General features: G+C 38.0%; 1 protein-coding gene across 1 annotated transcript in view; it reads left to right on the top strand.

Moving 5' to 3' along the window:
- Positions 1–24315, top strand: part of ACER3 (alkaline ceramidase 3) — a 151779-nt gene that overhangs the window by 37823 nt on the left and 89641 nt on the right. The window contains exon 2 of the mRNA XM_055423741.2: positions 11315–11425. Within this exon, the coding sequence (XP_055279716.2) occupies positions 11315–11425 (111 nt within the window). The remainder of the gene's footprint in view (positions 1–11314; positions 11426–24315) is intronic.

Genomic DNA, 24315 nt, shown 5'->3' on the forward strand with positions numbered 1-24315 from the left:
CCATTCGGCTTGCCAGGATCTCAGTTCCCCACCCAGAGACTGAACCTGGGCCACAGAAGTGAGCGCCCAGAATCCTAACCACCAGCCACCAGAGAACTCCCACATCTTCTTTTTATTCATTTGTTGATAGACACTCAGGTTGTTTCCATACCTTTTCTGTTGTAAATAAGGCTACTATGAACACTGGGGTGCCTGTATCTTTTTGAATTAGTGTTTCATTTTTTCAGATATATACCAAGGAGTGGAATTGCTGGGTCATAAGGTGGTTCTATTTTTAGTTTTTTGAAGACCCTCTGTACTGTTTTACACAGTTTCTGCACCAATTTACATTTCCACCAACAATGTATGGGGGTTCCCTCTTTTCCACATCCTTGATAACGTTTGTTTGTTTTTTTTTTTTTTTTTTGTAATTGTAGCCATTCTGCTGGTGTGGGGTGATATCTCCTTTTTGTTGGTTTTAATTTGCACTACCCTGATGATTAAGGATGTTGAACATCTTTTTCTGTGCCTGTTGGCATCTGTATGTCTTTTCTTGGATAAATGTCGAATCAGGTCTTCTTCCCACCTTTTAAATGGTTATTTGTTTTTTAATATTTTATTTTTTTGACTACATTTGGTCTTAGTTGTGGCACGTGAGATCTTTGTTGCAGCATGCAGGATCTTTCTTTGCGGTGCTGGGCTCCAGAGTTCTTGGGCTTAGTAGCTGTGGCTCACTGGGTTAGTTGCCCTATGTTGTGTAGGATCTTAGTTCCCTGACCAAAGCTTGAACCCACTTTCTCTGCATTGGAAGGCATACTCTTAACCACTGGACCACCATGGAAGTCCCTGTTTGTCTCTTATGTTGAGCTGTATGAACTATTTATATATTTTTTTATGTTAACCCTTTATTAGTCATATTATGTGTTAATATCTTCTGCCATTTGGTAGGTGCCCCTTTCTTTTGTTGATGATTTATTTCACTGTGCAAAAGCTTTTTAGTTTGATATTGTCCCATTTGTTTATTTTTTCCTTTTTGTTTTCCTTGCCTGAAGAGACACATCCAAAAAATATTGCTGAGACTAATGTCAAAGAGCATGCTGCCTATCATTTTTTCTAGGAGTTTTATGGTTTCAGATCTTACATTTAAGTCTTTAATTCATTTTGAGTTTATATTTATATGGTTTCATTGTTTTGCATGTATTGATAGCTGTCCAGTTTTCCCCAACACCATTTGAGAAGCTGTCTTTTCCCCATTATATCGTTTTGCCTCCTTGTCATAGATTGGTTGTCCACATAAGTAGGGATTAATTTTTGGGCTCTCTGCTGTTCTGTTGGTCTATGTGTCTGTTTTTGTGCTAGTACCATGCTGATTTGATTAGTGTAGCTTTGTAATATAGTTTAAATCAGGGAGTGTGATAGTTCCAGCTTTGTTCTTCTTTCTGAAGATTGTTTTGGCTATTCAGAGTTTTTGTGTTTCCATACAAATTTTAGAATTATGTGTTCTAGCTTTGTGACAGACGCCATTAGTATTTTTATGGGTGTTGCCCTACATCTGTAGATTGCCTTGAGTAGAATGGTCACTTAAACAATATTAATTCTTCCAACCCATGAGCATGGTGTATCTTGTTGTCTGTGTTGTCTTTAATTTCTGTCATCAGTATCTTATAGTTTTCTAAGTACAATTCTTCCTTGGTTAGATTTATTCCCAGGTATTTTATTCTTTATGATCTGATTGTAAATGAGATTGTTTTCTTAATTTCACTTTCTGGTAGTTCATTGTTAGTGTATAGAAATGCAACAAATTTCTGTTTATTAATTTTGTATCCTACAACTTTGCCAAATTCATTAATGAATTCCAGTAGTTTTTCTGGTGGTGTCATTAGGATTTTGTGTATGGTATTATGTCATTTGCTAACAGTGATGGTTTTACTTCTTTTTCAACTTTGATTCTTTTTATTTCCTTTTCTTGTCTTGATTGCTGTGGTTAGGACTTGAAAAACTATGTTGAATAAAAATGGTGAGAGTGGGCATCCTTGTCTTGTTCTTGATCTTAAAGGAAATGCTTTCAGATTTTCACCCTTGAATAAGATGTTCGCTGTGGGCTAATCATATATGGCCTTTATCACTTTCCTTTAGGGCAGTTAAAGAAAAAGGTTATAGAACCCTAATCACTCATATTTGGTAAAAGAAATCCCTGAGTCTTGATCAGAGTAACTTGGAGGTAGTGTAACAGCCATTTTTTCCCCCTTGTGCCTAATATAAATGAGAATAAGTTATTTGAAAAACATTGTTTGCATGTTTTAAGTCAGGTTAGGAAATTTTTATGCCATTGTAAAAAACTTAATGAAAATAAATCATAAAATATGGATGGGTGTCCTTGGTGAGATTTTAATAGTAATAGTAGCTTGCATTTTTATTAAAGTTAGTCTAAGAGTTGGACTGTGAAGAAAGCTGATCGCCGAAGAATTGATGCTTTTGAACTGTGGTGTTGGAGAAGACTCTTGAGAGTCCCTTATACTGCAAGGAGATCCAACCAGTCCATTCTAAAGGAGATCAGTCCTGGATGTTCATTGGAGGGACTGATGCTAAAGCTGAAACTCCAATACTTTGGCCACCTCATGCGACGAGTTGACTCACTGGAAAAGACTCTGATGCTGGGAAAGGTTGGGGGCGGGAGGAGAAGGGGACGACGGAGAATGAGATGGCTGGATGGCATCACCGACTCTGTGGACATGAGTTTGAGTGTACTCCGGGAGTTGGTGATGGACAGGGAGGCTTGGTGTGCTGTGATTCATGGGGTCGCGGAGAGTCGGACACGACTGAGCGACTGAACTGACTGAACTGAAAGTTTTAAATGCATTTTACGGGACTTGTGCATTCATGATTTTTAAGAGGTGCATTTCAACTCTAAGTAAATGAAAAATTATAGTGAAACTAGCTGTGAAGAATGAATGTTAAATTAATTTGAGGTTAAGGAATGGCTCCATTATATCATAATTGAATTGCATCTAAAATAATGTCACTTTGTTTTTAAGTACCTTTACTATTTTGTGAATTTGTCACTAGTTTGATTTGTGTGAGGGCAGAGTCTATCTGGTTTTCCTTTGTATTCTCTTACAGTGCCTTTCAGAGTAGATGCTCAGTAAGTATTTGCTATTGAATGAATGGGTAAATGTAAGGCAACTACTCTTAAGAAATTTAACTTAAAGAGATAATACATAAATATCTATATTCTGATTTAGTGAAAATAGCTATCTGTGGAAGACAGTCTATGCTAAGTGCCAGATGAGAGATTAGAACAGTAAGTGCTGTAAGAAGAGAACGATCACTTTCAGTAGGATGATTAGGCAAAACTGACTTTATTGAGTTGAGCCCTGCAAAGAAACTTTCAATCAAAATGGAGAGGGAGTGGGGATTATAAAAAATCTTGATTTCATCAAATGTTTCTCCAGCGAGTTTAAGACTGTCTTATTTCCCTTGTTTTCCTGACCCTCTTCTTCTCTACCATGCTTATCTGTTAACTACTAATTCTCACTGTTCAGTTCTCAACTTTGACCCTTCTTGAAAGCAGTGTTATATACACATAAGGCTCTTTTTGAATTTCCCTCCTGGCTTAGTGGGCTTCCCAGGTGGCGCTAATGGTAAAGAACCCACCTGCCAATACAAGAGACATAAGAGACACAGTTTTGATCCTTGGGCTGGGAAGATTTCCCTGGAGGAGGACATGGCAACCCACTCCAGTATTCTTGCTTGGAGAATCCCATGGACAGAGCAGCCTGGCGAGCTATAGTCCATAGCGTCACAGAGTCAGAGAGACTGAAGCAACTTAGCATGCATTCACGGTGGCTTAGTGCTAAAGAATCTGCTTGCAATGCAGGGTACATGGGTTCAATCCCTGGGTTGGGAGAGCCCCTGCAGAAGGAAATGGCAACCCACTCGAGTATTTTTGTCTGGGAAATCCCATGGACAGCGGAGTATGGCGGGTGACAGTCCATGGGGTCACAAGAGTTGAGCACAACTTGCCGACTAAACTACCACCAGTGCTCTTTTTGCTATTCTTTCCCACCCTGTAACCTCTGTCTTGTTAGGCAAGAGTTTACCTGAGCTATAATTGATAGGAGCGCCCCAGTTCTTCTCTCATGTCTTTACCACTTTGCTTTTGGCCTTTCTTCCCAAATCTAAAATGTTCTTCTTGAATTTAATGTGATTATTTCCATTTTTACAATATGTAATTTAAAAATATTTTTGTTATAACTTAAATGCAATAAAGTGAAAGTATAACTGAGATGTTTTTTAAAAATAATGTGAAAAAACAGTTTTCATAAATAATGTTTTGAAGCTACTGTATGTGCTGCAGAGAAAATAAGGTGCTTCTTGTATTGATAATGATAAATACTTACCTTTCCTTCTTTCAAGACAGATCAAGTGCTACCTCCTTACTGAAGCCCTTCTTGGGTTCCCTGTGTATACTGTTTGTGTTGTTTCATCCTGTCATTACTAGTTGCTTATCTGTTTGTCTTTCCTACTAAATTGTGTGTGTGTGTGTGTGTGTGTACTTTCTCAGGACAGGAACCAGGGTTGCTGATAGGTTTCTTCCTATCTCCTGACTCAGTGCTTTGCCCATAAAAATTTCTTAATGAATGTTTGTCAAATTGAACTTACTTTGTGTTTATCACTTTTTAAAGTAAGACAGACCTGTATTGTTTTTCTGTTTTTATTCTGATATCTGTCTTAATTAAAAGCTGCTAAGGAGGCACTTCCCTGGTGCTCCAGTGGTTAAGACTTCGCCTTCCGGTGCAGGAGGTACAGGTTCTATCCCTGGTCAGGGAGCTAAGATTCCACATACCTGTGGCCATAAAACCAAAACATAAAACAGAAGCAGTACTGTAACAAATTTAGCAAAGACTTAAAAAAAAAATAGCTGCCAACTCCCAGAGTTCACTCAAACTCATGTCCACAGAGTAGGTGATGCCATCCAGCCATCTCATTCTCAGTCGTCCCCTTCTCCTCCCGCCCCCAACCTTTCCCAGCATCAGAGTCTTTTCCAGTGAGTCAACTCGTCGCATGAGGTGGCCAAAGTATTGCAGTTTCAGCTTTAGCATCAGTCCTTCCAATGAACACCCAGGATCGATCTCCCTTAGAATGGACTGGTTGGATCTCCTTGCGGTACAAGGGACTCTCAAGAGTCTTCTCCAACACCACAGTTTAAAAGCATCAATTCTTCGGCGATCAGCTTTCTGGCGTGCTGTGATTCATGGGGTCGCGAAGAGTCGGACACGACTGAGCGACTGAACTGAACTGAACTGAACTGAAGGAGCACCTGTAACACACATACACACACATTTACATATATGTATATTTTAAACTTGGTGAATCAGAATACTCAACTTTCCTTCTTATTGGTCTGGATTGGAAGACAGACTTTCTCCCTTGTGACAACTGTTCTTGAGCTGTTTTAAGTACTAAGACAGTTCCCAGGCAGTACTTAATTTTTAGCACAGCAAGATTCTGGAAGTTCCTATATAATGTTCCATGGATCTTTCTCGTATCAGAAATAATCTTTATAATGTGTTATTTGGTTGTATTTATTTTCATCATTTTAATTATTTAAATAGTATTTTCCTGTGTTTAATAGGTCAAGAAACTAAGACTTAAGCATAAATAAATTGCCAAGTTCACACAGAAAGTGGTAGTAGGTATGAACAGAATGTTGCCTTCTGTAATTGAGGAGATTAAATGAGTTGAACTCCCTTTTTCCAGCTCCAAAGACTCTGAAGCTCTGAGAGTCTTTAACATTATTTGAACACTTGGATAGGCAGTAAAATATTTGACAAAATGTACTTGCTTTGAGGAAAGTACCCGGTTGCTTTCAGGCTCAAACCGGTAACTGCTTCATCTGCTCATTTGCTGCCTGCTCGGGAGGGCTCTGCGACAGTGGCAGTGAAGCAGTGTAGATCACTTTTTCAGCTTCACCACGGTTTAATGGTTCTGTTTTTCACCCTTAGCTCTGGGTGGTGGTTATACAATTGTAAATACAGCTGAGCTCTAAATCGTCTGCTCCGTTGCCCTAGGACTCCTGTATTTTGCCCAATTTAGGAGCCGGTTTAAGACTGCTGAGCACACTGGCTCCACCTACTGTCATGCTGAAGGTACTGCATCTTCATTCAGCGTTATTTCAAACTTAACTCTTCTGCACATTACCTGTTTCCCCGACCTTCTTTCTTATACTTTTGATATTTGAGTTTTCTTATCATTTGCTAAAATATGACTTTACCGATTAACAAATTTTGAAATTACTGAAATGTTGTCAGCCTCACCCCTAATTTATATTGAGAGGAGAATTCAAAGCTACTATGTTTCAGAGTATAAAAATACCATAGTTTTTAGAGTTTAAAAAATCCCTTTTGCCCATATCAAAACAGGATTCCCTCTAGAAAAAAAAAGATTTTTCTTACTTTAATGTTTTAGTACACTATTGTGTGCTATATGAATGAATCTATAGTTTTATTTCTGGGGGGAAAAAACCCTGTTTTCATTGAATTTTCTGGAAGTACCTCAAGCTCATTTAAACTCTTAGTAGAAGAAATTTAGCCTTTATTTCCTATCATTTATTTATATTATTAATATTTTAATTTTTAATTATAAAAACAGGATAACCACATTGTAGCAAATATGGGAAAAAAATCCATTGCTTTACTATCTTGAAACTCTCTTACTTTGGTGCTTGGGGAACCATCACCACACATAGTTTGGCCCGGCAATAATAAGCACATGTTTTGGTAAAAACATAGTTTTATAATTGTTATCAATAATAGTTATCAGTATGTTACCTCTTAGATCTAAATTCACCATTCATTGCACGCTCTGTGAAAATGGACCTGTGCCCTTTGAATTTGTTTCCTTTGCCAACTGCTGCTGCTGCTGCTAAGTCACTTCAGTCGTGTCCGACTCTGTGTGACCCCATAGACGGAAGCCCACCAGGCTCCCCGGTCCCTGGGATTCTCCAGGCAAGAACACTGGAGTGGGCTGCCATTTCCTTCTCCAATGTGTGAAAGTGAAAAGTGAAAGTGAAGTTGCTTACCCGTTTTTTACTTCCAATTCAAACAGTAAACTCAGTGGGATCTGTATGACTGTTCACAGTATGTAATAAATGCAAATCAACTCTGCCAAATAAGAAAAATCCATTTCAAACATCTTCAAGACTCAAGAAAAACAAACACCATTAAATATTTTTATCATTTTATTAGGAATAATTCCAAATGGGTTATGAAGAAAACTTATTCATTGAGTTTGATGAGTTTTCAAAAAACTCTTAATGAAGATATGTTCACCAATAAACAATAAAACATCAGCAGAACTATCATATACTGGGCAAAGAGTCAGGCTGATACCAAAAGCAACATGCAACATAAAAAAGATACAATATAAAGGAAGACAATCTGCTGAGGATTAAAAATCATCTCCATATGCACTCTTTGCATCTAGCACAGAACTAATTATCAAATCCAAACCACACCAAGGTAAGCTTGGCTGATGGAACTAGCCAGATGTTAAATTTTGTCAGTAGAGGGCGCTGGAGAGACATTGCAAGAGGAAGAGTTTCCCTTCCTGGCGTTGGTGTGCTGGCTTGGTGACTTCTTAAGTGCCTGACCCTTGCAGTGTAAGTGTTCATCCAACTTCTGTCTCATACAGTGCCCAGATCCTGAAGCTTACCTGGCTTCTCCAGTGCCAGCTCATTCACTACTGCAGTCAGCAGCACCAGTGGCCATTAGCTTCCCACTCCAGGTGATGACTTTTCCCTGGCATCCTAGAGGGCAGATTAAGGACAAGTTCCTAAGGGTGTTTGATAGTCACACTTGCCATCTCCTGTTTGACCACTTTCTATTTACCTTGATTCATGGCCGTAACATTCCAGGTTCCTATGCAAAATTCAGACTTAAATTGAGGAAAGTAGGGAAAACCACTAGACCATTTAGGTATGACCTAAATCAAATCCCTTACTATTATATAGTTAAAGTGAAAAACAGATTCATGGGATTAGATCTGATAGGCAAAGTGCCTGAATAACTATGGAAGGAGGTTCCTAATATTGTATAGGAGGTGGTGATCAGAACCATCCCCAAGAAGAAGATATGCAAAAAGGCAAAATGGTTGTCTGAGGAGACCTTACAAATAGCTGAGAAAAGAAGAGAAGTGAAAGACAAAGGAGAAAAAGAAAGAAAGATATATCCATCTGAAGAATAGCAAGGAGAGATAAGAAACCCTTCCTAAGTGATGAGTGTAAAGAAATAGAGGAAAACAATAGAATGGGAAAGACAAGAGATCTCTTCAAGATAATTAGAGATACCAAGGAAACAAAGATAGTCATGATAAAGGACAGAAATGGTATGGACCTAACAGAAGCAGAGGATATTAAGAAGAGGTAGCAAGAATATACAGAAGAATGATACAAAAAAAAGATCTTAATGACCTAGATAACTACAATGGTGTGATCACTCACCTAGAGCCAGACATCCTGGAGTGTGAAGTCAAGTGGGCCTTAGGAAGCATCACTATGAACAAAACTAGCGGAGGTGATGGAATTCCAGCTGAGCTATTTCAAATCCTGAAAGATGATTCTGTGAAAGTGCTGCACTCAATATGCCAACAAATTTGGAAAACTCAGCAGTGGCCACAGGACTGGAAAAGGTCAGTTTTCATTCCAATCCCAAAGAAAGCAATGCTAAAGAATGTTCAGACTACTGCACAGTTGTACTCATCTCACGTGCTAGCAAAGTAATGCTCAAAATTCTTTAAGCTAGGTTTCAACAGGATGTTAACCAAGAACCTCCAGATGTTCAAGCTAGATTTAGAAAAGGCAGAGAACCAGAGATCAAATTGCTAACATCCATTGAATCACTGAAAAAGCAAGAGAGTTCTGGAAAAATATCTACTTCTTCTTTTTGGCTACACTAAAGCCTTTGACTGTGTGGATCACAACAAATTGTGGAAAATTCTTTTTTTCTTTTTGCAGCTTGAGGCAGTTGTAAAATAACAATGTAGCTTTTTACAACTGTGTATTCTATAGTATTTTTTCATTTGGTGAAATTTTAACTGTTAATGTTTTTGGCATTGTGCTTTGTACCATTTATTAAATAAAAAATTTTAAAAAATTCTTCAAGAGATGGGAATACCAGACCACCTTACCTGCCTCAAGGCTGCATATGGTCACCCTGTTAACTTACATGGGCGGAGGAGCCTGGTAGGCTGCAGTTCACGGGGTCGCGAAGAGTAGGACATGACTGAGCGACTTCACTTTCACTTTTCACTTTCATGCATTGGAGAAGGAAATGGCTATGGTTTTTCCAGTAGTCGTGTATGGATGTGAGAGTTGGACCATAAAGAAAGCTGAGTGTCAAAGAATTGATGATTTTGAACTGTGGTGTTGGAGACGACTCTTAAGCATCCCTTGGACTGCAAGGAGATAAACCAGTCAGTCCTAAAGAAAATCAATCCTGAATATTCACTGGAAGAATTGATGCTGAAGCTGAATCTTTGGCCACCTGATGCAAAGAGCTGACTCATTAGGGAAGATCCTGATGCTGGTTCATTAAATTTAAATTAGCTAGTATGTATTTATCCTCTTATTTACAAAGTCATTTCATATCTATTATTCTTTAAATTATCTTTTTAAAAGCAACCTTTTATTCTTCTTGATTTAAAGTCTTAGCTTCTTGACTGTTTAATCTTTTGCTTTTGTGGTTAATTGTTTTTGTGTCCTATTGAAAAACTCTTTGCCACTCCAAGGTCAGGAAGATGTTCTCCCATGTTTTCTTCTAAAAATTATACTGTTCTACCTTTCACATTTAGATCTGCAGTACATCTGGAATTTATTTTTTGTATAAGAAGTGTGAGGTTGGGGTCCAGATTGATTTTTTTTCCCCATGTAAATTAAATATCCAGTTGATCCATTTACCTTTATTGAAAAGACTGTCCTTTTCATACTGTATTCATGGTCGTGTTTGTCATAAATCAAGTGGCTAAATGTTAGTTTGCTCTTGGAATCTTGTTCTACTTCTTTATCATCTTCTTAATAGTCCTTGATATCTAGTTGTATAAATATTCTAGTTTTGTTGGTATACAAGATGTCTTGACTCTTTTTGGCCTTTAAAATTTTCATATATATTTAGAATCAGGTTATCAATTTGTCCCCAAAAAACCTGCTGAGAGTTTTATTAGTATTATCTCTTGCACACCTTTTGTTAGATTTGTACCTAGGTATATGACATGTGTTGAGGTTATTGTAAATTATATCTGTAGCACCACATCTGTAGTTAGATTGTCAGTCTAACTCAAGTCAACAATGTCTTTAATACTGTATTTACTTAGCTGTATATAGAGATAGGGTAGGTATAAAATCTGTCTTTATCTGGCTGCACAGTTGTACTCAAATACACAGTCAGGTAGAAAGAAAGAATTCATCAGGAATACAGACAAAAAAGGAAGTCAATGTACAAAAAATTCAGACTAGCTTTAAACTTCTTCATAGTAATATTCGGTCTGGAAGACAGTATAATAGTACTTACAAACTTATGAAAAAAGACACCAAAATTTTATAACTAAGTTATCTTTTGAGTGTAAAGGCAAAAGACAATATTCTCAAGCACTTAGGAAGTCAAGGAATACAGTACCTATAAATCCTTGAAGAAACTGCATGAAGATGAATGGTGAAATTTAAACAAGTAAAATGTTTTTTTTTAAAGGCAAAATGGACCACTCTCTCAGAAGCATTGGTATAAGCTGCTTTTTCCAGCTCAATTTTTGCTTTTATCTGTGAGGTTTATTCTGAGATACTTTGCTTTTTACCGTGAGAATTTAGTTCCTCTAGTAGATGTTCTGGTTGAAAATTCTTAGTTTCATTTGTCTGAAGGTGTCTTTATTTTGCTTCAATTTCTGTAAGAAATTTTTGTTGAGGAGAAAATTATTTTCCTTTAGCACCTTGTAAATATCTTTCCATCATCTTTCTAAGAAGTCACCTACTTAATTTTTGCTAAAGGCTAACTGTGTATCTTTAAGTGCATATGTGTGTGCTCAGTCACTCAGTGGTGTCCAACTCTTTCTGACTCCACAGACTGTTGCCCACCGGGCTCCTCTGTCCCTGGGATTTTCTAGACAAGAATACTGGAGTGACTTGCCATTTCCTTCTCCAGAGGACCTTCCCAACCCAGGGACCAAACCCATGTCTCCTGCCTCTTCTGCATTGGCAGGCGAAATCTGTGGTACTGAGCCACCTCCTTTTAATTTAAATTAATATCGATTAATCTCATTATCTTCTTCTGCTTTTCTTTTTCTGTAGGGAATACAGTGAGTAACCTGATTATGATTTTACCTCCAATTTTTGGTGCGATGCAGAGTGTTAGAAGTGGACTGGAGAAGCGGTACATTGCTTCCTATTTAGCACTCACAGGTATGTAAAACACTTCATCAAAAAATGATGTACAGTATTCAGACAGTTGGTTTTTCTTACTCATTCCTAAAATTGTTTCTTGATTTTGTGTTGTTTATTACCCAACTTGAGCATATTCTGAAACTTCTGAATTAAATTACACAATTCTTGCCAGTATTTGAACTGTATTTTGAGTAAATTTAAAAAAAAAAACCAAGATATTTCAAGCATCCAGAAAAGAACAAGGATAATATAACAAATATACCTATGTATCCTACCATCCTGCTTTGTCAGATCTTAATATTTTGCAGTATTTGTTTCCGATTTTACTTTTTCCTTTTTAAAGAAATAAACTTATAGATAATAAGTTAAGGCTCCGTTTGTACTCTTGCCTGATTTTATTCCCATCTTCCTCCCTGCTCACCCTGCTAGAGTTATAAAACTTTTTGTAAAGAATATTCTATTGTATCTAACTTTTTACAGCTTATTCCTATTCTTCTACTTGTCTATGAGACAGGGACTGCATCTTAGTTATCTTTGTATACTGATTGTCTGGCAAGTTAGTGGTCCTTAATAAATGTGACATGGAGAATAAGTGAACTTTATCAGAGTCTCAGATGGGAAAATCACTCTTTCATGTTCTTTTATTATCATCATAAAAACAAAACTAGCAAAGAAAGTGGGTTCTAGTCTATTTTTTATATAACTGTCTAAGCTAAACAGTTTGTTTTAGTTCAAGATAGATGTTATTTACACAGTAATATTTATCTAATTACCACAAAACTGTAAGATATAGTGTATCATATCTGATTCTATATATTAGTCACTGTGTATGAGAGAGTTTTTCCAGTAGTCATGTATGTATGTGAGAGATGGACTATAAAGAAAGCTGAGTGCTGAAGAATTGATGCTTTTGAACTGTGGTGTTGGAGAAGACTCGAGAGTCCCTTGGATGGCAAGGAGATCCAACCAGTCCATCCTAAAGGAAATCAGTCCTGAATATTCATCGGAAGGACTGATGCTGAAGCTGAAACTCCAATACTTAGGCCACCTCATGAGAAGAACTGACTCATCTGAAAAGACCCTGCTGGGGAAGATTGAAGGTGGGAGGAGAAGGGGACGACAGAGGATGAGATGGTTGGATGGCATCATCAACTCAATGGACGTGAATTTGGGTAAACTCCTGGAGTTGGTGATGGACAGGGAAGCCTGGTGTGCTGCAGTCCATGGGGTCACAAAGAGTCGGACACGACTGAGCAACTGAACTGAAATGATGAGAGAGTTTAATTTTTGTATGTCTTATATATGTGGTGTTTTGAGAAAGTTACTTACTTGATTGATCTTCAGTAGGAAGACTTGTTCACAAACTTAATCCTTTGCTTTATTTTGTGGGGTGTTTTAAGAATGTTTGTAAAATACTGACAAATCACAATCAGTAATAACAGAATAAAAATATTTGAGGGACTTCCAAGTTGCCCTAGAATAATACTGACCTTCTCAGTTAGAATTTGTCCTCTCATCCTTGTAGACAACCATACAGATTAAGAAGGAAAGTAAATAAGCCACTCTTAGCTCACACTTTCAGCCTTACTGAAAGAAAAAGAATACTATGAACTTCAAATAATTTTTAAACAAGAAATAAATATCAAATTCTAACAGAACTGTCTTTAATGTTTTAGACTTTTGGAGGTTTGAAAAACTATGTGGAAAAGAGGAGAGAAGAGTTGAGGACTTAATCTGACAAAACACCAAGAGAAAGGGAAAGCTTCACAATAAATGCAAAATTTCTGAAAACATTCTGGGACCTGGTAAATCATAGTAGTGACTAAAGGACACAGTACTTTAAATACACAGTAAAGGACTTGAAAGTCTACGAGGCCTAACATGGCAGTTTTGAAAAGGTATTGTTTCTGGGAAAGAAAGAACCAGAAAGAGGGAAGATAGCCTTTGGAGATGTGTTGGAAAAGAATGAAGTTAGAGGCAGGAATTAAGATCCTACTGAAACAAAATAACTAAAATACATTAGACCCTTCTCCCTGCTTGGCCCTCCCCCCTGCCCCCCAAAACAACAAATATATGTGAAAAGGGAATGTAACCTTCTTTATTCAGAAGAGGGCAGTCTCAAACTAGCAATCTTTTAAGCCACCCCAAACCTTTACTCTTTCCACAAAATAGACCCCACCAAAGTCAGTTTGCATCTATGCAGTTACTGTAATAAGAAAACAGAAAATGAGAATCAATACCTTTTGGCTTGTGGTTATTCTTTTCCCACTACTAATTATAAAGAAAGAAACTGTGGCACGATATTCCTAACTGCTGCTGCTGCTGCTGCTGCTAAGTCACTTCAGTCGTGTCCGACTCTGTGTGACCCCATAGATGGAAGCCCACCAGGCTCCCCTGTCCCTGGGATTCTCCAGGCAAGAACACTGGAGTGGGTTGCCATTTCCTTCTCCAATGTGTGAAAGTGAAAAGTGAAAGTGAAGTCGCTCAGCCGCGTCCGACCCCTAGCGACCCCACGGACTGCAGCCTACCAGGCTCCTCCATCCATGGGATTTTCTAGGCAAGAGTACTGGAGTGGCTTGCCATTGCCTTCTCCAATTCCTAACTGAATTAGCCTCAAACCAAAAATAGGATAAAAATTTAAAAACTAATAACACCAATAAAAATTAATTATAAAATATTAACGGAAATAGCTTCCTCACCTCCCAAAAGAAATAAAATTAAATTGATTAAACTTAGGAAAGAAATGAATCCTGAATTACAATGTGTTGAGTATTTAATAAAGACTATTTAAGAAAGTAAAAAGAAAAAGAAAGACACAGCAAGAGAGTGAAAATGAGATAAAGAAATAGAGTCAGAGAAAAAGTGATTGAAATGAAAGATAGGCAAAGAAGAATATAATTCAATATAATTGTAATTGAAGTTCCTGAAAAAGGAAAATAAAACAATGATACAGATCTTATATTTAAAACTATAGTTTTAAAATTAATTTGAAAGATGACTTTTTGAAAATGGAAGAAGACATGAATCTAGATTTTGAAAGGTGCATTTTTGTATTGTAAAACTGATTTGGAATGGTCAACTCTGAAAAAGACTAGTAAAAGGGTTTTAAAACGCAAAAAAAAAAATTCTCACAGCTCTAGGGAAAAAGACCAGATTACTCATAAGGGTAAGAAAACCAGGCTGGCACTAGACCTCAGCAACATAAAAAAGAAAAGCATCAGTGTAACTGCATTTTTAGTGCAAACCAAGGATTTTATATTCTAACGAAATTGTTTTTCAGGTATCCAGGTCGTGGAAAAACAGTTTTAATAATACAAGTACTCATTGAAAACTGCACACATGACTTCTTCCAGATGAATCCATGAGTATTGCTCTGTCTAATTTAGTAGCTGCTAGCCACATGTGGCAGTTTAAATTTAAATAAATGAAAGTTAAATAAAATGTATATTTCAGTTCCTCTGTCACATTAGCCATGTTTCAAGCGCTCAGTACCCATATGTGGCTTATGGCTGCCACGCTGGGCATTGCATATATAGAACATCACCTTCATTACAGAAAGCTCTATTGACTGCGTTGTCTGGAGAATGATGTTCATTCAACTAGGAGAAAACTAGGCAGACTTGGGCAAAATGTCTGATAGCGAACTTTTAATACATTTAACTATAAATCTAAGATTAAAACAATGATGGGATAAGGACCGAAGAATAGTGTATGGACATTATATGGTCTAGTAAAATAGAATAACAGAGGATTTTAACATGCTACATTCAGTACAAGACAAATGGGGTGAACAAAATATATCAACCAATATCTGGAAGACCTAGAGAGCATAACCAATAAAGTAGATCTTATGGCTTTATGCTGAAGTTTATACCTTGATAACAAAATATACCCTCTTTTGAAGTACACATAGAACATTTATAAAAACAAAACAGTAAGTTCTATTAAGTAGAAATATTAAAACAACATCCTCTGGTCACAGTGCATCCATGCTAGAAATTAACAACAAATTCAAACCATAAAAAAGCTCTTTAAAATTTTAAATCTTCTACTAACTCTTGGTTGAAAGGGAATATAGAAATTGAAATTACAGGATTCTAAAATACAGCTGCAACAAAAAGTCTGCATATCAGAATCTATGGGGATTTATATAAAGCCACCATCAGACGATAATCCATAGGCTTAAACAAATCATAATAAAAGATAAAAATGAAAAGTGAAAAATTAATTAAAATTCCAACTCTAAAGGCAAGAAAAAGACCGTAAAATAAAGATAAAAGTGGAAAGTGACAAGATAGAGAACAGAAAAATGTAGATCTAATTAATGAATCAAATCTATTATTTTAAGAAAAAAGTAGACAACTAGCTAGCTTTAGAAGAAAGAAGCAGGGACTTCCCTGGCGGTCCAGGGGTTAAAACTCTGTGCTTCCAGTGCAGGGGATGCTGGTTTGATCCCTGGTCAGGGAACTAAGGCCCACATGCCATTTCATATTGCCAAAAATAAATGAAACAATAATTTTTTAAAAAAGAAAGCAAATATGAACATTGAAATAAGAAATGGGGACTTCCCTGATGTTCCAGTGGTTAAGAATATGCCTTCCAATGCAGGGAATGAGAGTTTGATCCCTGGTCGGGGAACTAAGATCCCACTTGCTGTGGGTCAACTAAGCCCACATACTATAACCAACACCCAGTGCAGCCAAAAATAAATGAATAAAATATTTTAAAAAGAGGAAATGACAAAGAGGAAATGTCCACTGGAACAAAAGAAAAAACTTTAAAACCTTCATGTAAATGAATAAATTTAGAATTGGCTAATTTCCTAAGAAAATGCAAGTTTTCAGAATTAATCGAAAAGATAGACAGCTTTATCAGACTAATTTTTATTTAGGAAATAGTGTAGCTTATTAAGGAATTCCTCCGCAAGCAGTGCTGTGTCCAGATAGTTTCAAAGAGTTCTAGTAAACTTTCAAAGACCAGATAGTTCCAATGCTACATAAAATTTTCCAAAGCATAGATAATGAAAGAAGACTTCCAAATTCTTTTTATGAGGCAAACAACCTAATAAAATGCCATAAAAATAAATTTAAGGATTAATATCATGATTATCAGTGCAAATATCCTATGTAAATTATTAGCAAACCAAAGGATTGAACTACTGATACATATAACATGATTAATGAACCTAAAAAACATTATGCCAAGTGAAAGCAACCAAAAGATGCAAACGACTACAGATTGTATGATCCTATTCATTGGAAGGACTGATGCTAAAGCTGAAACTCCAATACTTTGGCCACCTTGAAGAGTTGACACACTGGAAAAGACTCTGATGCTGGGAGGGATTGGGAGCAGGAGGAGAAGGGGACGACAGAGAAGGAGATGGCTGGATGACATCACTGGCTCGATGGATGTGAGTTTGAGTGAACTCTGGGAGTTGGTGATGGACAGGGAGGCCTGGCGTGCTGTGATTCATGGGGTCGCAAAGAGTCGGACACGACTGAGTGACTGAACTGAACTGAACTGATTCATATGAAATTTCTAGAAGAAGCAAAATTACAGAGATAAAGAGCAAATAATTAGTTACTTGTGATTTAGAGTGGATGTTGACCGCTAATAGGCATAAGAGAAATTTGGGGGTTGATGGAATTCTCACAGAACTGGATTGTGATGATGGTAGCACAACTCTTTAAATTTACTAAAACTCTTAAAACTGTATACTTACACTGAGTGAATTTGATGGTATATCTCAATTCTTGTTTACAAAATAAAAACAAGTGGACACAGGACGTGGAGGAATGTGCACATTGTGTGAGAGAAGAAGGGATGTTTAGTTCTTAAATCTCAGAGGTGGTGTTGAAGAAAGAAAGAAAATAGTAGAGCAAAATAAATGTATATGGAACATTTTAAGTCAGTAATAGCATGTATAGGTGCTGAGACTCTTTTCCAGTAGAATGCAGCTACTTTTCCTCTTGTCCTTGACAAGTAGAATCCAAAAACCACTCCTAATTGTTCAAGATTAGGTAAATCTTATTTGTCTCTCTGATTTTGAGAATTTTTTATTCTCTCTTGCAAGGATCTGTGTCTTTTTATATATATAGAGAGAGGAAATCTATCCTTTTAAATTTTATTTATCTATTTATTTTCGGCTATGCTGGGTCTTCGCTGTGTGGGCTTTTCTGTAGTTGCAGTGAATGGGGGCTACTCTCTAATTGCAGTTTATGGGCTTCTCATTGTTGTGGCTTCTCTTGTTTCAGAGCATGGGCTGTAGGCACGTGGGCTCAGTAGTTGCAACTCCCAGAGCACAGGCTCAGTAGTTGTGGCACACAAGCTTAGTTGCCCTGCGGCATGTGGGATCTTCCCAGATCAGGGATCGAACCTGTGTCTTCTGTATTGGCAGGAGGATTCTTTACCAGAGCTACCAGGGAAACCTGGATCCATTCTTTATTAAGTGATTTCTTTTGCAAGTTGAAGACCTCAGGTTATTGTTTGATCTCTGTACAGATACGATGATTTGAGAAACTATTCTACATACAGTAATCTGTCCTCTTCTAGTATTCCTGTGACTATGTGGAGGAGCATAACTTCCTAAATTATTTTTTCCTAATACTTTGGCCACCTCATGCGACGAGTTGACTCATTGGAAAAGACTCTGATGCTGGGAGGGATTGGGGGCAGGAGGAGACGGGGACAACAGAGAATGAGATGGATGGATGGCATCACCAACTCGATGGACATGAGTTTGAGTGAACTCCGGGAGTTGGTGATGGACAGGGAGGCCTGGCGTGCTGTGATTCATGGGGTCGCAAAGAGTCGGACACGACTGAGTGACTGAACTGAACTGAACCTTCTTCTAACTGAAGAATGTTAGGGGATAATTTTTAGATAGATCTCTTTGTATCAGTATCTCTTCATGGAAAGTCATCCTCATAGAATTCACTCTCTGAAGTTCAGAGAAAGCCCATGAGCTCAATTTCTTTCTTTTAATTTCTTTCCATTATATCACTAATATATGTTAACAGATCCTTATCCAAATCCTTGGGACCAGAAGTATTTCTGAACTCAGATTGTTTTTGAATTCTAGAAAATTAATAGACTATGTTTGCTAGTTTAGTATACTAAGCCCACTGAAACCTGGGATAGCACCCTACAAGTGAATATATCCATATTGCTGCTTAACATGTAAATATTCACACTAACTAGGCTTAATAATCACTGTAAATAGCCTCATTTCCAATTAGGTCAGGCTTTGCTATCAAATGAATTTGTGACAAACTTATAGAACAAAACATCCTCTGGTTTTAAAAGCTTTTCTTGGAATTGTGTTATTAAATAAGCTATGGCATCACCGACTCTGTGGACATGAGTTTGAGTGAACTCCGTGAGTTGGTGATGGACAGGGAGGCCTGGCGTGCTGTGATTCATGGGGCCTCAGAGAGTCGGACACGACTGAGCGACTGAACTGAACTGAACTGAACTGATGGAAATTTATCTGTCTGTTTTCTTCTTTTAAAAAGTAGTAAGTAGTAAACAGAATGTAGTCTCACATTAGGGAAATAATACACCATGACAACTGGAGTTTGTCTCTAGAATGGACAATAATTCAAATTTAAGAGATCCATTAATTCTATTTACTATATTAATTGATTTAAGAAGAAAAACTACACAATTATCTCCATAGATGTTGCAAAAGCCCTTGTCAAAATTCAGCAACCATTTCTGATTTAAAAAGAAAAACTCAAGGAAATAAGAATTCACAAATCCTGTCTTAACATGGTAAGATACACAGATCCAACTTGAAGCTAGCATTAGGAATAGAAGCATTCCTAGAAGGTCAAAACAAGGCAAGTATGTCTTTCTCCACGACTGTTTAAAGAAGTATTAGAGGTATTAATCAATGCATTTCTGAGTGTATTTATAACCAAAAATCTATAATAATTACTTAATTGATATGAACTTTTTGGCATTGAGGGAGATTTTGCAGAAAGAATTGGGAACTTTGATGTTGTGTAGAACTTTCACACATTGGAGAAGGAAATGGCAACCCACTCCAGTGTTCTTGCCTGGAGAATCCCAGGGACGGGGGAGCCTGATGGGCTGCCATCTATGGGGTCACACAGAGTCGGACACGACTGAAGTGACTTAGCAGCAGCAGCAGCAGAAGTATATTAGGAGCAGATTGTTACGAGGGTCATTGTGTTCTGGCTCAGAGCCTATTTTAGTAATTTTTTAATTTATTCAGCAGATTTTCACAAAGAATCAGTTATACCTAGTTATGTGTTAGGTATAACTCTCAAGCTTCCCAGGTGGTGCTAGTGGTAAAGAACCTGCCTGCCAATGCAGGAGATGTAAGAGACATGGGTTCAATCCTTGATTGGGAAGATCTCCTGGAGCAGGGCATGGCAACCCACTCCAGTATTCTTGCCTGGAGAGTCCCATGGACAGAGGAACATGGCAGGCTACCGTCTTTGGGGTCACAGAGTCGAACACGAATGACTGAAGTGACTTAGCACATGCATAGCTCTCAAGCCATTGTTCATTGGAGCTTAGAGTTTAGCAGGGGAAACAAATTAATCTGATAAATTTATAATTAAGTGTGCACTAACGGGCTTCCCTGCTGTCTCAGCTGTAAAAGAACCCGCCAGCAATGCAGGAGACGCGAGAGGAGTTGCAGGTTCAATCCCTTGGTCAGGAAGATCCCCTGGAGAAGGAAATGGCAACCCACTCCAGTATTCTTGCCTGGAGAATCCCATGAACAGCCCATGGGGTCACAAAAGAGTTGGTCTCGACTTAGCAACTAAACAGCAGCAACAATGTACTAATAGTGTGGTGGTACGATGGAAAGGTACCAAGTACAGTGAGGAAGAATGTGGGAAGGTAAGAGTGAAAAACATTACTTTTTAACATCCTGTGTCCCTGAGCAACTGCGAGTTTTTCCAATAAGCCAGATTTCACTATAGTCCACCTGCCCGGTTATAACTGCTTTGGAACCTTTGGAACCAGTCCCTTTATCTTTTTCTTCCTTTTTGTTTATTTTTCTACTATATTATATCCCAAATGTGTACATTTTATGAAAGGAAGAGATATTCCTAACAGATCAATGGAAAAACAAAACATGTCCCCTCATTATTTTTCTAATAGATCTCAGTAAAACTTGCTGTTAAAACGAGAGGGAATAAGAACCTAATGCTTGTTTTAAGTAAACATTTTTAAAATCAGCCCTGTATTGGTTTTCTACTGCTCCTCTGAAAAAGTACCCAAAAAAAGGATAAGTTTATTATTTTGCAGTTCTTTAAACTAGACGACAGAGAATGAGATGGCTGGATGGCATCACTGACTCGATGGACATGAATTTGAGCAAACTCTGGGAGTTGGTGACGGACAGGGAGGCCTGGTGTGCTGTGATTCATGGGGTCGCAAAGAGTCGACGTGACTGAGCGACTCAACTGAACTGAACTGAAACTAGAATTCTGATACAAGTCTCAGTGGGCTAATGTCAACATGTCTGTCCTTTCTGAAGGCTGTTGGGGGAGAGCCTGTGTTCCTTTCTGAAGGTTGTAGGGGGCGAGTCAATTTCCTTGTCCTTTCCAGTTTATGTGGCTGCCCACATACTCTGTCTTCTCCATCTTAACTTGGTCCCTTTTCCTCCATCTTCAGACCTAGTAATTTTATATCTCTCTGACCATTCTGCCATAGTCACATCTTCCAAAGTTTCCTGCTTCTGAGCACTCAGATGGTTAAGTTGTACACTGTTTCCTCAGTGTGGTCAGACGTCAAATGGATCAAAAGAGATGTGTATCAGAACATATCTGTAGTCCATTGTAACCTTGAAAGAGTATGGTAGCATACCAAAATATTTGAATCAAGAGGTTCCAACCTGGTGAAATTCTGTTTATATGCTTGAGAGACTCTTTAAACCATGGTAAAATTTTGTGAATATGAACATCTAGTTAGAAAATTCTAACTAGATACATTTGACCTCTTTATCTGGTTCCATTACTAATTTTACTGCCTCAGTTTTCACTATGTATAGCCATAACCATGTCGGCAAAGTTGTTTTCCCCTGTTATTTGTTTTTCGGAATGCTCTAGATAATTCCTCAAAATGTGAATTTTATTTTCACTTTGATGTCTCAGACTTTTTAAGGGAGACTGCGATGAAATATTGGCTGAGTCACCCTTACATTAATTAAATATTTTATTCTCTGTGTGATTGAATCAATTAATTTGCAAAAGAAAGAAAAGGACAATGCTTAGATTCCCTTTTAAAATATTGTCAAAATTTCTAATTTGTATAATTCAAGGATCAGTGAGTATTGTTTGCTTTTACACATTTAGCATTTGTTTCTTAGCCAAAAGAACTCAACTTTCCTATTCTTTAATTTATTATTTGTGTCAATTTGAATAATATGTTACAAAATATGTACTTGCTGATAAATTGTAGTTTGTCACTGGTGAAAACTGGCTTACTTGCTAAATTTTACCAATGTTCTCTTTAGGCAAGTGTGCCTCTTCTGATTCAACCATTTTCTCTTTGAATGAGATAATCTATTTGAAAATCTATATTCCTAGGCAAGTTGGTCCTAACCTGGACCCTCTGCCTTAACTAGTCTCATTTTCCATAACTCTCACACATGTACTTTATACTTGAGCTGTATCAGCCTATTAGCTGTTTTTAGTACTGTATATATTTTTATATCTCTGCTTTTAACCTCTTATTTGGTGAACTTGGCATGTATGTCAGTCAGGACTCAGTTTAAGTGTCATTTCCTTTAGAAAGCCTTCCTTTTAAACCTTCCTCAGCCCCTTGATAGAATTAGATGACCCACTGAATATGATGCATATCTTTATTACAGCACTTAATGCATCATATTGTATTATGTTTACTTTTTTATTTTCCCTTAATACTCAGTAGTAGTTAAGAGGGAAAGTAGCAGAACATGATGTTGGAGAGATTTAGGCAGGGGCCAGATCACGTCAGGTCTCACCATAGGCCAGAGTGAAGAGTATGGATATTATTCTAAAAGCCAGTGGAGGGTTTTAGCAGGAGAGTGACATGATCCTATTTGTATTTTTAAAAGATCTCCCTGACTATCTGTGGAGAATCTATTTGTGGACAGTAGAGTGCAAGCTGGAAAACCAGTCAACAGAGACTACTGCAATGGCCCAAGTTAGAGATGACAGTGGCTTAGACTAGGATAGCATCAGTGGAGACTGGAGAAAAGTGGATGTTCAGTTCAGTTCAGTCACTCAGTCATGTCCGACTCTGTGACCCCATGAACCGCAGCACGCCAGGCCTCCCTGTCCATCACCAACTCCTAGAGTCCAGCCAAACCCATATCCATAAAGTCGGTGATGCCATCCAGCCATCTCATCCTCTGTCTTCCTGTCTGTCCTTCTCCTACTACCCTCAGTCTTTCCCAGCATTAGGGTCTTTTCCAATGAGTCAGCTCTTCGCATCAGGTGGCCAAAGTGTTGGAGTTTCAGCTTCAACATCAGTCCTTCCAGTGAACACCCAGGACTGATCTCCTTTAGGATAGACTGGTTGGATCTTCTTACAGTCCAAAGGACTCTCAAGAGTCTTCTCCAACACCACAGTTCAAAAGCATCAATTCTTCGGCGATCAGCTTTCTTCACAGTCCAACTCTCACATCTATACATGACTACTGGAAAAACCATAGCCTTGACTAGACGGAACTTTGTTGGCAAAGTAATGTCTCTGCTTTTTAATATGCTGTCTAGGTTGGTCATAACTTTGCATCCAAGGAGTAAGCGTCTTTTAATTTCATGGCTGCAATCACCATCTGCAGTGATTTTGAAGCCCAGAAAAATAAAGTCAGCCACTATTTCCCCTGTTTCCCCATCTATTTGCCATGAAGTGATGGGACCAGATGCCATGATCTTAGTTTTCTGAATGTTGAGCTTTAAGCCAACTTTTTCACTCTCCTCTTTCACTTTCATCAAGAAGCTCTTTAGTTCTTCTTCACTTTCTGCCATAAGGGTGGTGTCATCTGCATATCTGAGGTTATTGATATTTCTCCTGCAATCTTGATTCCAGCTTGTGCTTCCTCCAGCCCAGCGTTTCTCTTGATGTATTCTGCATATAAGTTAAATAAACAGGGTGACAATATACAGCCTTGACGTACTCCTTTTCCTATTTGGAACCAACCAGTCTGTTGTTCCATGTCTAGTTCTAACTGTTGCTTCCTGACCTGCATACAGATTTCTCAAGAGGCAGGTCAGGTGCTCTGGTATTCCCATCTCTCTCAGAATTTTCCACAGTTTATTTTGATCCACACAGTCAAAGGCTTTGGCATAGTCAATAAAGCAGAAATAGATGTTTTTCTGGAACTCTCTTGCTTTTTCCATGATCCAGCAGATGTTGGCAATTTGATCTCTGGTTCTTCTGCCTTTCCTAAAACCAGCTTGAACATCTGGAAGTTCACGGTTCACGTATTGCTGAAGCCTGGCTTGGAGACTCCAACACTTTGGCCACCTCATGCGACAAGTTGACTCACTGGAAAAGACTCTGATGCTAGGAAAGGTTGGGGGCGGGAGGAGACGGCGACGACAGAGAATGAGATGGCTGGATGGCATCACTGACTCTGTGGACATGAGTTTGGGTGAACTCCGGGAGTTGGTGATGGACAGGGAGGCCTGGCGTGCTGTAATTCATGGGGTTGCGGAGAGTCGGACATGACTGAGCGACTGAACTGAACTGAGATGCGTGCAATTGTGCAGTAGTTTGAGCATTCTTTGGCATTACCTTTCTTTGAGATTGGAATGAAAAGTGGATGACTCAGCATGTATTTTGGAGTTAATGCCTATCGGACTCATTAATGGATTAAAAGTGGGAGCTGGATAAAAGGAAAGATTTTCAAAGTTTCTTTTCAGGTTTCCAGTTTGGAC

Source organism: Moschus berezovskii, chromosome 14 (genome assembly GCF_049115385.1).
Source record: "Moschus berezovskii isolate FMDL1 chromosome 14, NW_MosBer_1.0, whole genome shotgun sequence".
NCBI lineage: Eukaryota > Metazoa > Chordata > Mammalia > Artiodactyla > Moschidae > Moschus > Moschus berezovskii.